Source organism: Buteo buteo, chromosome 7 (genome assembly GCF_964188355.1).
Source record: "Buteo buteo chromosome 7, bButBut1.hap1.1, whole genome shotgun sequence".
In the NCBI taxonomy this organism is placed as follows: Eukaryota; Metazoa; Chordata; class Aves; order Accipitriformes; family Accipitridae; genus Buteo; species Buteo buteo.
Window position 1 is genome coordinate 19,177,647 of NC_134177.1, and position 12,803 is coordinate 19,190,449.

The 12,803-nt window shown below is 39.1% G+C and overlaps 1 protein-coding gene across 1 annotated transcript; it reads right to left on the minus strand.

Moving 5' to 3' along the window:
• Nucleotides 1–10,276: 10,276 nt before the first annotated feature.
• CCL20 (C-C motif chemokine ligand 20) lies at nt 10,277–12,416 on the minus strand. The gene is made up of 4 exons (XM_075033257.1): nt 12,295–12,416; nt 11,917–12,031; nt 11,100–11,177; nt 10,277–10,809 (listed from the first exon to the last, which is right to left on the minus strand). The coding sequence occupies exons 1-4, from the start codon at nt 12,374–12,376 to the stop codon at nt 10,782–10,784; spliced, it is 303 nt and encodes a 100-aa protein (XP_074889358.1). The 5' UTR covers nt 12,377–12,416; the 3' UTR covers nt 10,277–10,781.
• Between the last annotated feature and the right edge of the window lie 387 nt (nt 12,417–12,803).

Sequence of the window (12,803 nt, forward strand, 5' to 3'; positions counted from 1 at the left end):
ATAATTTCAGAATATAAATATTTTTCTGTTCTTTTAACTTAAGTGATGTGAACAATGAACAGGGCACAGACACTGCTTCCTATGTTAACACCTTCTTTGTTCTTTGTAAACACACATTCATGCAGCCTTCCTGGTGCCTTCAGGATTAATTAACACCAACTAGAAGTGCTACGTTTAATTTTTTTAGTCAGGTTGAAAGGCTTGATACTTGTCTACAGCATAAATTAGGAGTATCTGCAGTTCAGCTACAACTTACATAGTAAGCATCTCTTCAATTCTGTACTTTAGGGTTGTATTTGCATCATTGAATCAATTATTGCGATATTCTTGAGCAATCATTTTTTCAAGGTTTTGCATATCATATGCCAACAAGGTCTTTTTTGTTTGCTTTTCATGGGACACGGAAAGGAAAAACACAGCCCCAGCCTAAACAGGGGAGAGGGAAGTGGAAAGGCTGCAGATCTCCATGACGTCAGTACCTGGCAGTTCAGCATGTTCTCTATTCACTTTCTTGCTGTAAATCTCCATCTGAACATTCATGCCTCACAGCTTGTCATCACCTGGGATTAAGAGGCAATAATAACACTGGAAGATGCTAAGTCAAATCAGGCCTCAGCTCTCACCTCCTTTCCTTGCTTTTGTAAGAAGAAGATTCAGGAACATTGGAGTCACGACAGAAGTCAATCCCTCTTAGCTCTGTGCCTGCTATCCAGACTGTGCCAAAGAGGCGCTGGCATAATGGCCTTGTTTGCTCTATTCTTATATAGTAACTAGAAAAAATTGCTGACCGCCTGAGCGGGGAACAAAGAGCTAACACTATGCTGAGTTGAAGCTTTTCCCAGAGTGCCACCCAGGACGGGCCTGTCTGCAAAATAAATATATAGTAACTAGCAGTATGTTTTTCTAACAAAACAGAACCACAGTTGTAGCACACGTAGGATTACCTGAGGAGACTTTAGACAGCAAAGGTAAAAACTGTAGTGCGGGAATGAAGGGAAGGACTTAAACACAGCTAATTCCTTGAGGACTAGTCAAGTAGGGCTTCTGATGGTACAGCAAACTGAGCTGAAGTCCATACCACTAAACCTTGACCGTTAAAAGCAGAAATGGAACTCTTTTTCAAGTTCAGGGAAATGGGCAACTAGCATATACTTTTAGAAGGAAAAGTTTTAGACTGCTGGGGCAAAATTGTTGCCTTGATATTTTTTAGCATCCAAAGAGTGCACACAGCCTCTAAGCCATGAAAGGCCAGCTTCAAAGAATCTGCATACACACCATAGAGAGTACAAAAATATCTACACTGGAAAGAAAAATTAAATGCTGAGATGTTCATCCAGGATCTGTAGCGATTTTTCTCTGTGGATGAGATAATCAGCTTTTATGTACAGAGATCAAAAGTATTGACGTTATCAGCCTGGAAAGGTGCATCACTTGCTCCCTGTGCACTTTTGCTTATGTCAGCAGTTCGCAGGAGTGGCAGAAAGTTAAGATACTATAAACCTCACTATCAGTCAATATTCAAAAGCCTTTGAAAGGCTGCAATGTACACTTATCTAGAGTGCTGGAGACAACTATTTTGGACAGTATGAAGCAAAGTTAATACAGTTACAATGAAGAGCTTCCTTTTATGAACCCTGGGTTCTTCCTGCCAACAGAGGTTCTGAAAATCTCTCTTTTCTTGAGCCAAAGTACTGTCCTGAGAAGGATAACAAGAAGAAAGTGTTTCTGACTCAAACACACTCTCGCTTGCAGAGAAGAGCGGGTTTTAGGCTTCCTGATCTAAAGTTGTATCATGACCCACTTGTTCTGAAGTAGGTCAGTCTGTGGTATGCTGAACTAAATCAGAAAGGCCAGCCCAAGAGTAGTCTGAGTTAAGGGAAAGATGTAGAAAGCCACTTCCTATTTGTTATGTTAGTAATGGGTGCAGTGCATTTTTACTAAGGGGAGTTTTTGCATGCTGTCCTTTCTTGCATGCTGTCCTTTCTTATAATTGTCAGATCTGTCAGATGCGGAAGGACTGTGCACTGATATTTCCTTGTTTCTGCTGGGTAAATTAAATGGGTTTAGGTAATTTTTTTCAAGGCTGTTTTATTCTGGCATAGATAACCTGCTTCCTCTTGCCCAAACAACACCGCTATACACATATACTTCTCTGTGCATTTAGAGCTCCTTCTCACTTCTGCTCTGTTATTTCCAATGCTAATCATGACACCACAGCCATGAAAAATGTTAAAACTATATTACTTGTATAAGGAACATGATCTTTTGGGAGTTTGCTATTTGCTAGGTAAGAGCTATTCTGGGAGAAAGAGCTGACTGTGTTATACAACAGACAAAGTGCTCTCTTTCCCAATCTTTGCATGGCTGTTTTTATCAATTTAAATTATCTCAAATTAAAAAAAAAAAAAAAAATTACTAGTAGCTATTTGCCTAGAAAGTGTGTCACCTACAAGTTTCTGTTCACATGAATAGATGTATGTGTTGTTTACCTACAGAGAGATAATAACAAGCACCAGAAAGGAACAGTAGTTCTCTTCTTTGCTCTTTTCTTTCATCTTCCATTTCTGACAAACTGCTTACATATCCCATGTGGTCAGGCAAATTCCATACATTCTTACTTGTTTCAGTCAAATTTTCACTTAGCTGAAAAAAGCTTTTCCTTGCTGTCCACTTTTTAAAGGGAGACCCTTTCCTCTTAACCTTGCCAAGCTGATGGGTAGACCTGACAACAAAAAAACCAATAAAATATATCTATCTTACCCTGTCTGAGAAGAACTCAGAAATGCCTTTAATCTTTCTTTCCATGATCCAGACTGGGGGGGGGGGGGGCTGAAGACCTTTTTGTTAAAGAGAGCTCTGTATCATCCAGTCAAGACAGCAAAGCTGACTGTATCAGGTAATTATGCAAGTATTCTGCGGTCAGATTGTCTGAGCTGCAAGATGAAAGCCAGTGAGTTATCCGGATGCACCTAGTGAGGAAAATAAAGGAGCACTTCTCCTACGTATACCTAACACAAAATTGAGTCAAACCACTAAGTCAGGAAGAAGCAAAAATCTTCTGATGAATAACAGGATTTCTAGTAGGTCTACAATAGAACTGGAAAAGATAAGTAGTGAAAGCCACTTTGTTTTAGAAAATATAGCTTCATTACAGTGAAAGTGTGTTCATCTCACCATTGTTTTTAATTAAAAAGTCAAAATAACTCATTTGGGCTTTTATATTTCATTTTTATATTGCCAAAATTCATTAAGCATTTCACATAAACCATCATGTTTTCTACATATCTATATGCCTTCACTGTTGTAGTCCTATTGCCTTATCTCTGTGTTTCTTGTTTTCTAAGTTTCCTTACCGTCATTTTGATGTACTTCATATGGATGTGCAAAACAATATATATGTCATCCATTCATTGTAATTAGCAATAATACAGCACTACCCACTTTCAAATTCATAAAACAGTTTTGCCTACTCGTACCAATTTGGAGGATGCTATAGAGTGAGCAACTCTCTGAGATTTGCAGTATCTCAGATATCTTTGAGGTTTGCATTGTCTCTGAAAGACATTTTGACCATTTGTTCCTAGTTGTAAAAATATGAAACATTCAGATGCCCACTGGAACACATTTTTCAACCAGCTCTGGTAAAATATATGTGAACAAAGAAATCACTGTAGTAAGGCATATAGCTAAAATATTATTTTTCAGATATGCATGACAAACTTTTACAGTAATGTTTTGATTTGTATTCCTTAAGTACAGCCATATAACAAAGCTTATTCATATGTGAGATACTGCCACATTTGAGTGAACAGTTGAAGTCAGCACACTGACCACTCTACACCTCTGATTTATCTGCCACATTACATCTATCATTCTTGAATTCCCATTTGCCTACTTTGTAAGTTTATAGTGTTCTCACTAGCTTTGTGCCTGACCAATGATGCTGCAAGGTTATTAAATTACTAGTTTAATCTTGACACTGTAATTGACAATTTCACTGCAGATTGGATCACTTACTTGAACCCATCTCCACTGACACAACTCTAATGAGATAGCTTGACCGGTCAGTGCATAGCACCTTGCTATCCACACACCCCCCCACCCCCCCACCCCCCCCGGTATGAGTCTGTAGCTTCTTACAGATTTGTAATGTTTCTCTGCCCTTGGTACCTAATGATGCTATTTACTGTCACCTCAATATTTGTTATATGAATTCTTGGTACAGAGTTTAACCCCTTGCAAGCCATGTTCCTTCAAGAACAATATGTTTTAATTAAATTTTATCATCCAGAAGATGTAGGAGGAGTCTAGTACAGTTTTGTTGTACTAGACCATTCTACACATAAATTTTTTGCCTACACTTAAATGTTTTGCCTTGGCTTATGGGCACATGGTCAGAAGAGAAGACAGTTACAATTTGCATCACAAATGTACCCTAAAGTTTGACCCAGAAATAAGAAATACTTTGTGCTCTGTTTTGTACACTTTGGTACATTCCTTCACTAATCATGGTACCCAACTGAACTGTCTCAATGTGTCTTGTTTCCTAAGTTGTTTTATCCTGTAGCTGTCTATTAAATGGATCCTATCACTCAGGCTTTCTCACTAGGGAGCCCAAGTGCTGGGCCACACTGTTGCCATTTCTAGAAGCTGGTTTGTCTCTCTCTCCCTGTATCTTACCATGAGCCTGTCTTACCAAGTGAGGTATTCTTCATAGGCTGAGAAACCCCCAACTAACAGAAAAGCGTATCTGATATCTTATTACAACTATCTATGTGTGTCTTCTCATTCACTGTGGCACAGGAAACAGTTAATGTTAGCCCTTGAGCAAGCTAGGTCTTCTCTGAAGCTTGTGGGCCATTACATCCATCTCCAGCAGCAAAGAAGTACAGGAGAAAAAAACCCTATAAACCAAATAGATAGAAAGAAGATACACATCTTTAGCCTCAGCTAGAACACCAATTTTTTCACTGAAAATGTGGCTCAAGATCATAATTTCTGATAACTGAAAGTAGCGTTCACTGTAAGAAACATGGCAATAACCTTCCCTTTAAATGTAACTACTACAGCTGCTACTCAAAAACATGAGTTGGATATCAAAACATCATACAACTAGCTTAGGTGTGAAAAGTTGTTGAGATGTTCTTCTTCATCTTTTGTTTTCCAAGGCTTTCTCCATAATTTTGAGGACTAGAAAAAAGAATCACTGTGAAGCTTAGATTTTTAGGTAAGTCAAAATACTCCAGGAGACGGAGTATTGTGAAAACCTTAGTACACTGGAATGCACTGAATCCAAAGGTCATACAAACAGATTTAACCAAGAGGCTAGGTTTGTAAATTAATACATGTAGGAATTAATGATATATGTAATGAACCTTAGTGATTGCATCTCACACGTTCCATGGACACCTCTCCAATAATGAGGATATTAACAATTGGGAAGGAACCAAATTTAACAGATCCTGAGATACAGACTTTTTATCCACAGAATAGATACCCACACAAAGTCAACTCCCACTTACATCAGTCACCTCTTCTGAGAGTCAAGTAGCTCTTTCTTCTTGGATTTTCATATCCTTTTGCTGGCACTGTTAGTCTAGGAATATCTGCTATGTGCAATTCCTCTTTTCCTCACTTTTGTATGTGCAGCTGTGTGGCCATGATGGTAGATAAAATCCCTCTAGTGTACGACATGTGTTGTAAGTGTATCCAGCACAATTCAGTATATGGACACTATATAGAGCATATCAGGTTTTTCAGGGCGTCTCAACCCAGACTATTGATTGTGTCCTTACAAAGAAAGTATAAAAAAAAAAATTAATGGTGTTTTCAATTTAAAGTTAGGGAGTAGCAAAATATCAGGAACTTGGAAATATAGATGCAGATGCTTACAAATAAAATTGTTACCTTATTTTGGGGGTATAACTGAAGTCATGTAAGCAAAATTATAGAAATGCTGTTGTAAATTTAATAATAACAATAACACTGTTTTAGTGTCTACTTCTCCTGTGACATACCTGCTTTTTAAGCATACAGTATTCTAAATTTCATCTGATTCTTTTACATTAAATATATATTTTGGATTGCATAATCTTTGAATAATGGTATAAATTCAAGGAAGCTGAAAGACTATTAAACAAGTGCCTGGTTTTATTTACAGGAGTAGCTACATGAGCAATACACTATGCTTAATATATAATAGCAGCCACAGCACCTGTCCTGGTTTTGGCTGGGATAGAGTTAATTTTCTTTCTAGTAGCTGGTATAGTGTTCTGTTTTGGGTTCAGTATGAGAAGAATGTTGATAACACACTGATATTTTCAGTTGTTGCTAAGTAGTGTTTATACCAAGTCAAGGATTTTTCAGCTTCTCATGCCCAGCCAGCAAGAAGGCTGGAGGGGCACAAGAAGTTGGCACAGGACACAGCCAGGGCACCTGACCCAAACTGGCCAACGGGATATTCCATACCATGGGATGTCATGCCCAGTATATAAACTGGGGGGAGTTGGCCTGGGGGGATTGCTGCTCAGGAGCTAACTGGGCATTGATTAGTGAGTGGCAAGCAGTTGTATTGTGCATCACTTGTTTTGTATATTCCAATCCTTTTATCAGTATTGTCATTTTATTATTGTTGTTATCATCATTATTCTTTTCTTCCTTTCTGTTCTATTAAACTGTTCTTATCTCAACCCACAAGTTTTACCTTTTTCCTTCTGATTCTCTCCCCATCCCACTGGGTAGGGGGGAAAGTGAGTGAGTGGCTGCATAGTGCTTAGTTGCTGGCTGGGGTTAAACCACGACAACACCATATCTATTGTATATCGTATTTAAGTGTTCTGATGCCAGCAACTCTTGGTGAGCTTTGACTAGAAGCTAGCTGCAATTGATAATGCAGAAGGAACAAACACAGCATTTTAAAAACCTTTAACAGAATTAGGACGACAACACTGGACAGTTAAGGCTGACACCTCCTACAACAGACCAACCACAAGATCATAGGAACATAGATCATAGTTTTCTATTTATGTACAGTCATACAACTGTAATCACTTAGTAAACTTAGCATACATAATGTACTGGTTTTCATGTGAAGACTAAAAACTTCTTTTACAATTCATATTTGGACAAAGGATGTTGCCTGTAGCCTGGTATTTGGAATAAGTCTGCCAGGGTGTAATACAGCTGAACTCAGCATGCAGAAGGCTTGGTACAACTGATGATCTGTATTGTTTTGATGTTTATCCAGCTGGGTGTATGCCATTAAAATCAAGTGACGTTGTCATAAATCTAAGGCCCTTCTTGAATTCCCTGATTCACTTCTCAACAAAATTACAGCTGAACAATGCATTCCAGTTCAGCAGGAGTGAAGTTCAGTTACATTGGTATTGGTAATTGAAAATAACTGACCAATTATCAACACCCTTATGAAAGAGCTAGAAGTGTCATTGTTACTGAGCACAGCCAGTAATGCTTGGTTTTCAGATACAGTTGAAAACATGCATACCACAGGCTAAGAAGGGCCTTCACCCATTTGTCTCTTGGATTTGCACATGCTTTACAATCCCCCTTTGTATGGAAGGTGGAAAAAATGAGAGATGAGGTACAAAATACAGTCTTCAGTCCTTCTGATAGTTAGGACCTACCATCAACTGAACCGTAATGCAACAAATAACTTGTTAGTACTTGCCCAGCAGATGAAATGAGGCAGGTTTTATATTTTAACAGCAAAATTAAATCAGCAGAAGGTTTGCTATTCCTTACAAAAATCACTGTCCATGCAATGCTAAGTTATTTTGTTACTTTGTACTGGAGCGGGAGAAAAAAATATTAAGAAATAAGTAAATCTAATTATGATTCCATATATGAAGAGAAAGTTTTCTGTCAAAGATCCCAAGCTAATGAAATGCTGCAATGTCCTGACTGGGAATGGTGTGAGATTGTTTTAGGAAAAAAAAAAAAAAGAATTAAAAAAGAAGCAAAAATAAAAATGTAAAAAACCCAAACAAACAAAAAACCCACAGAAAGAATATGCACAAATAGGATTCAATAATAATACTCCAACAGGCACAGGAATCACTGAGGACTGGTCTCAATACAGCGAGAGCAGGGACTTTGGAAATGAAGTATGAAGTTGTCCTGAGACTTTGAAGGGAAAGCTCTCACACCCATTGTCCAAATTCTATCCAAGCTGTAATAAAAAACCTTGTTGGCATTTTGCAAGAAAAAATAATTTGTTTTTTTAAAAAAATAAATAAATGGAAGGGAAAAAGTCCCCAAATGACCATCTAATACTGTATCTCTAAATTATTCAACAAAATTGCACATGCTGAATTAGGAGCTGAGGGCCAAAGATACAGAGGAAAAAGAAACTTACCTAGACAAATGCAGAACAGCCCTACCAAAGCAATCAGGATTCGGGTTTTCCTATAAATGGTCATGATTTTCAGAGCTGTCATAACTTTTAACTGGCCACTTAAGGTTACTTACAAAAATGTGCCTCTGATCTGAGGATTTTGGAGATACAGCACTCGCTTATAATACCTATTTGGGTCCTCAGGAATGCATGAAGGTACATGCTATTTTTACATGGAATTTCCTACCAGGAAACAACCTTGTCAATCTATGTTATTGAGCATAGAAACCAAATTTCAATTATTTTTTTTTTACCTCCAGTGAGGTTGGTTGTAAAAAAATATTCAACCAGAATAAGAGGAACTAAATAAAATCCCACAAGTCATAGCTCTGGGGATGAAGCATCTGGGGTTTTGCGGCAATGGAGCCATGGCTGACAAGAGGAAGGATGAGTTACAGAAGCAATACAAAACTTTTAACACGCCCAACCTGGGAGTACAAAAAGCCACCCACAGAATTTCACACATCAGTCTTCACTTTCTTATTTTCCTCCCCTGCTTTGAATTCGCTAGCTTGGACTCTAGGCTTTTGTGTGCCAAGTTCATATACAGGTCTGGTTCCTAACATCTCCACCAGTGCCTACCTATTCCCAAGGTAGGCTTGGGGAACCTCACCTTCTGACGCTTTTAACATGAACCAGTCATTGTGTCCATACCATTTTGTTGGTGCCTGATTTAGCCTGTGAACTCTTTGAGTCAAAACAGGAGCCCACGCTAGTGCTAGCAGGTACGAGGCAGAGCTCTGCAGTTTTGCCCAGAAGTTAGGGAAATCCCAGGGAACATGCTGGGTAATTACTCCTCACTGGGAGGCTGATAGCTCCTTACATAACACCCTTAATATCAGGGACATGGAATCCACCTGCTGGAAACTAAAGCCAATTATTCTTGCTCCTTCAGAGCTTCAACCACAGAGAATTGCCAGTTCCCAGATTTGCAGACCCACAAGCAGATTGCTTAAGTTCTAGCAAGTTTTGAAACCAGAAGATGACAGCCTTACACTCATGAACACAATTTAAAAAAACCAATACTTCTCAGCTCCTCTCTCAAGCACACCAAAAATGCTTTACATTTAAGTTTAAATTAAATTAAAATCAATGCTTCTATCTCAATGACTAAAAGGTACCGAAAGCCAAGGTATAGATTTATCTGCAAGACTCTGGTGCTGACAGTGAGAGGACTACACCTACACAGCCTACTTGGTGACATCCCTGAAGCCTGTGGGGGCCATTTAATAGTATCTAAAAAGCCGAGCAGCCTTCCCCATTCAACCTGCAGCCATGTCCTACATCCTCCATGAAGTCCCATTATTTTTATCAGGCATCATTTGTACTGCAGTAGTGTCTGCAGACCTCCAACAAGAGATCCTGCATCAGGAAAACCTCATTATGCTAGAAGTCATAGGATACTATAGGAAACGCATAAAGGGGAGGAAAGCACTGCAAATATCTCCTCTAGAGATAGTCCTTTAGGTTGAGAGCAGTGTTACCATAATCATAATCGTTCTCAGTGGATGAGCTGGAAGCTTGCCCTGTAACAATATGTGTAAGGTTTCTCCTGAATAAATAGAGAAACTGGTAAGAGAAATTCTCTCAAGTCTGATTATAAGATGAAATTGAGCTAAGAACAGGTCTTCCTGTTAAGCAAAATCTTCATATATAGGAGCTGGCTGGGCGAAAGGAAGGAATTGTATCCTGTGGAGGTCATAGCTACCCATAGAGCAAACAAAGTGAGCTAAGTGGAAAGTGGCTTTAACAGGTGTGAATACACTTGTATAATTGTTTCACCTGGAGGCTCATAAGCAAAGGAATTAATTTCAAGGGGAAGTCACCTTTTTCAATTAAAAGAAATAGACATATCACACAGAATGCAGATTTTAACATTTATTTTTTTAAAACTCCAATTTTCATTTTTTCCACAAGCAGGCTTTGTTTAACAATACTTCAAGAAGTATTATAATGCTAAGTATGGTTAAAAGGAAACATTTTGGCACAAGAGACTGCCAAAGAAGTAACAGAATAAACAGAATAAATAATCCACTTTACACAGGCTGAACAAAACAAAAATAACATGCAATAAACTTAGTAAAATTCATACTCTGTACAACAGCTTAAGGTAGTCTTCTCTAAATAGTACTCACGTCATATTAGTAACATACACATACTAGTAAAAATAGAAACTTTAACTAAATGCTTAATTCAAGCAAAACAGCGATGCAATATGAATCAACTCAAGAAGTTCAACGGTTCCAAAGAAGCCAGAGATAGTGGTGAGTAAGCACACAACAGTGTACAAGACAACAATCTCAACCGAGAGGTTCAACCTAGTGGTTCTTCAGCCACGTCTGCGTGTAGTTCCCTGCTGGAAACCATATCACATTGACATCTTCTTGAGCTTATGGCTGTTAAAAGAATGAGACAACACATATAAATAATGACCTCAGCCACAGTTCAATCACAGATTTCTCTCTCTAACACCTCCTGAGAGAATAGCTCAGGTAGAAAAAGGGACATGTGACATGACTGTCCCCGAGAAGACTCTGAAAAGGAGTAGCCATGTCTGACACAAGATGGAAAGGCAAAGGTGTTCAACATTGCCATCAGAAGTGGCATTCAGGAGATGTAAGAAACAGGCCTTCTTACATGCTCTGTTTTCATCAGCCTAGTAGTATTTAGATTTTTAGACTCCTACCTCAGGAAAAGAAGATGCTTCTTCACCCAGCCTTCCTTAGGATTTACACAGGCATTCAGCCCACTGTAGGTGTGGAAACTGGAAAAGAAATAATCATAAAGAGATCAGTAAATCATTAGAAATCCCTGCTAGTAAATACTGTGAAGATGCATTTGGTCAAAAACATGCATCATGGTTACTCTATATAATAAACAATAGCAACTGCTTTTGTAAATGCCAGTTAGATATGGGATGCTCCACAACACCTCCGATACTACATGAACAAAAAGAAACACCTAATGAAATTTAAATGTAACAGCTGCTTCAAGCTCAAGAATTATTTTTTGTGCCATAAAGTTGTGTTCAATTTATTGGAACTATTGAGACAAAGAACTTCGCTGGCGCCAGAAATAATTTGTGAGACTAAGGACAATAGTTGCTGTCAAGCTACAGTGACAGATCAACATTTAGGAGGGCTAAAACCTTGTGGAAAAAAAAAATCCAATCTCTGCAAATTAAGAAAACTCTTGTTGCTTTGGCACTCTGTGTTGGCTAGAGTGGCCCTCAGCTGGAGAAGAAGCATGTCTTTGTTTGCACAGTTGATTCCTAGACAGATTTATTATTTACATTGTACGGCTGTCCTATGAGTTAGTAGTCCCTATCAACTAGAGGCTGTGTATTTTGTTTACAGGTATTATGTACAATTTATTCAGTGAATTTAACATTTTGAAAAAGCAAGAAAAATCATGCTTATAATGTTCAAATCATTGTTTCTGCCCAGACATCCTAAAGTTAATACATGTCAGAAAAAAACAGGATCTTTTGAAAAGTAGCTTACATGATTGCATGGATATCACAGACTTCACTGGAGAGTTGTTCAGTATAACCCTTCAGGGCCCACCGAGGCAGACGCACTTTGGTGTAAGACAGGCAGCAATCCTGGTTGCTTTGTGCTGGAATGAAAGAAGATGACAAAGTAAATAAAACCTGTTTAGACCATGCTGCCATGCTGCCTAGGGTACTTGCTGTTCAGCCCCCTGACTATCCAGCTCCCCACCGACAGAAGAGGATTAGGCAGCATACTTTGCTGAAAAAATTCCCTTCCATCTCACCCTCATCCTGCTGCCAGCTGTGAGCATGCACACGCCGGCATGGCTGGCACGCTGCAGAGCAGCACTGAGCTGCTTCCTGGGACTGCACGCCCAAGCTCACTCACCTTCAGAGGTACCGCACAGGAGCAGCGCCAGGAGCCCCAACAGGGAAACCAGGACCAAGATCTTGCTGCTAAAGCCAGCCATTTCCACTCCACACAGCAGCTGTGCTCAGCTTCTGCTTGCTTGTCCTGCCACCCTTCCACCTGCTTATAAAGGGGTGGCAGGAGCCATGGGAATTCACACGCGGGCGGGTTCCACTGTCATCAGCGGGTTTCCCCACAGCAAATTCCATCGTCCCCAATTTGGCCCCAGCACACCTTCCTGGTGCTATAACCGGAGATAACAGCATGCTGGGGAATTTTTTTTTCTTTTTTTTTAAAGTAGGTTAGAAGATTCAGCCAAAAAGAAAAGGAAATAAAATTCTGTGAGGTAATGGTTCTGTGGGTGAAGCACGTGTATTTTTAGGGGTAGAAGTGTGGGTTGTGAAATGAGGAAAGTCAAATGTAGGTAACTCTCAGTTACCTACAGAAACTGCATATCTGCTGTGCTCTAGTTTAATAAGCCCAGCCTG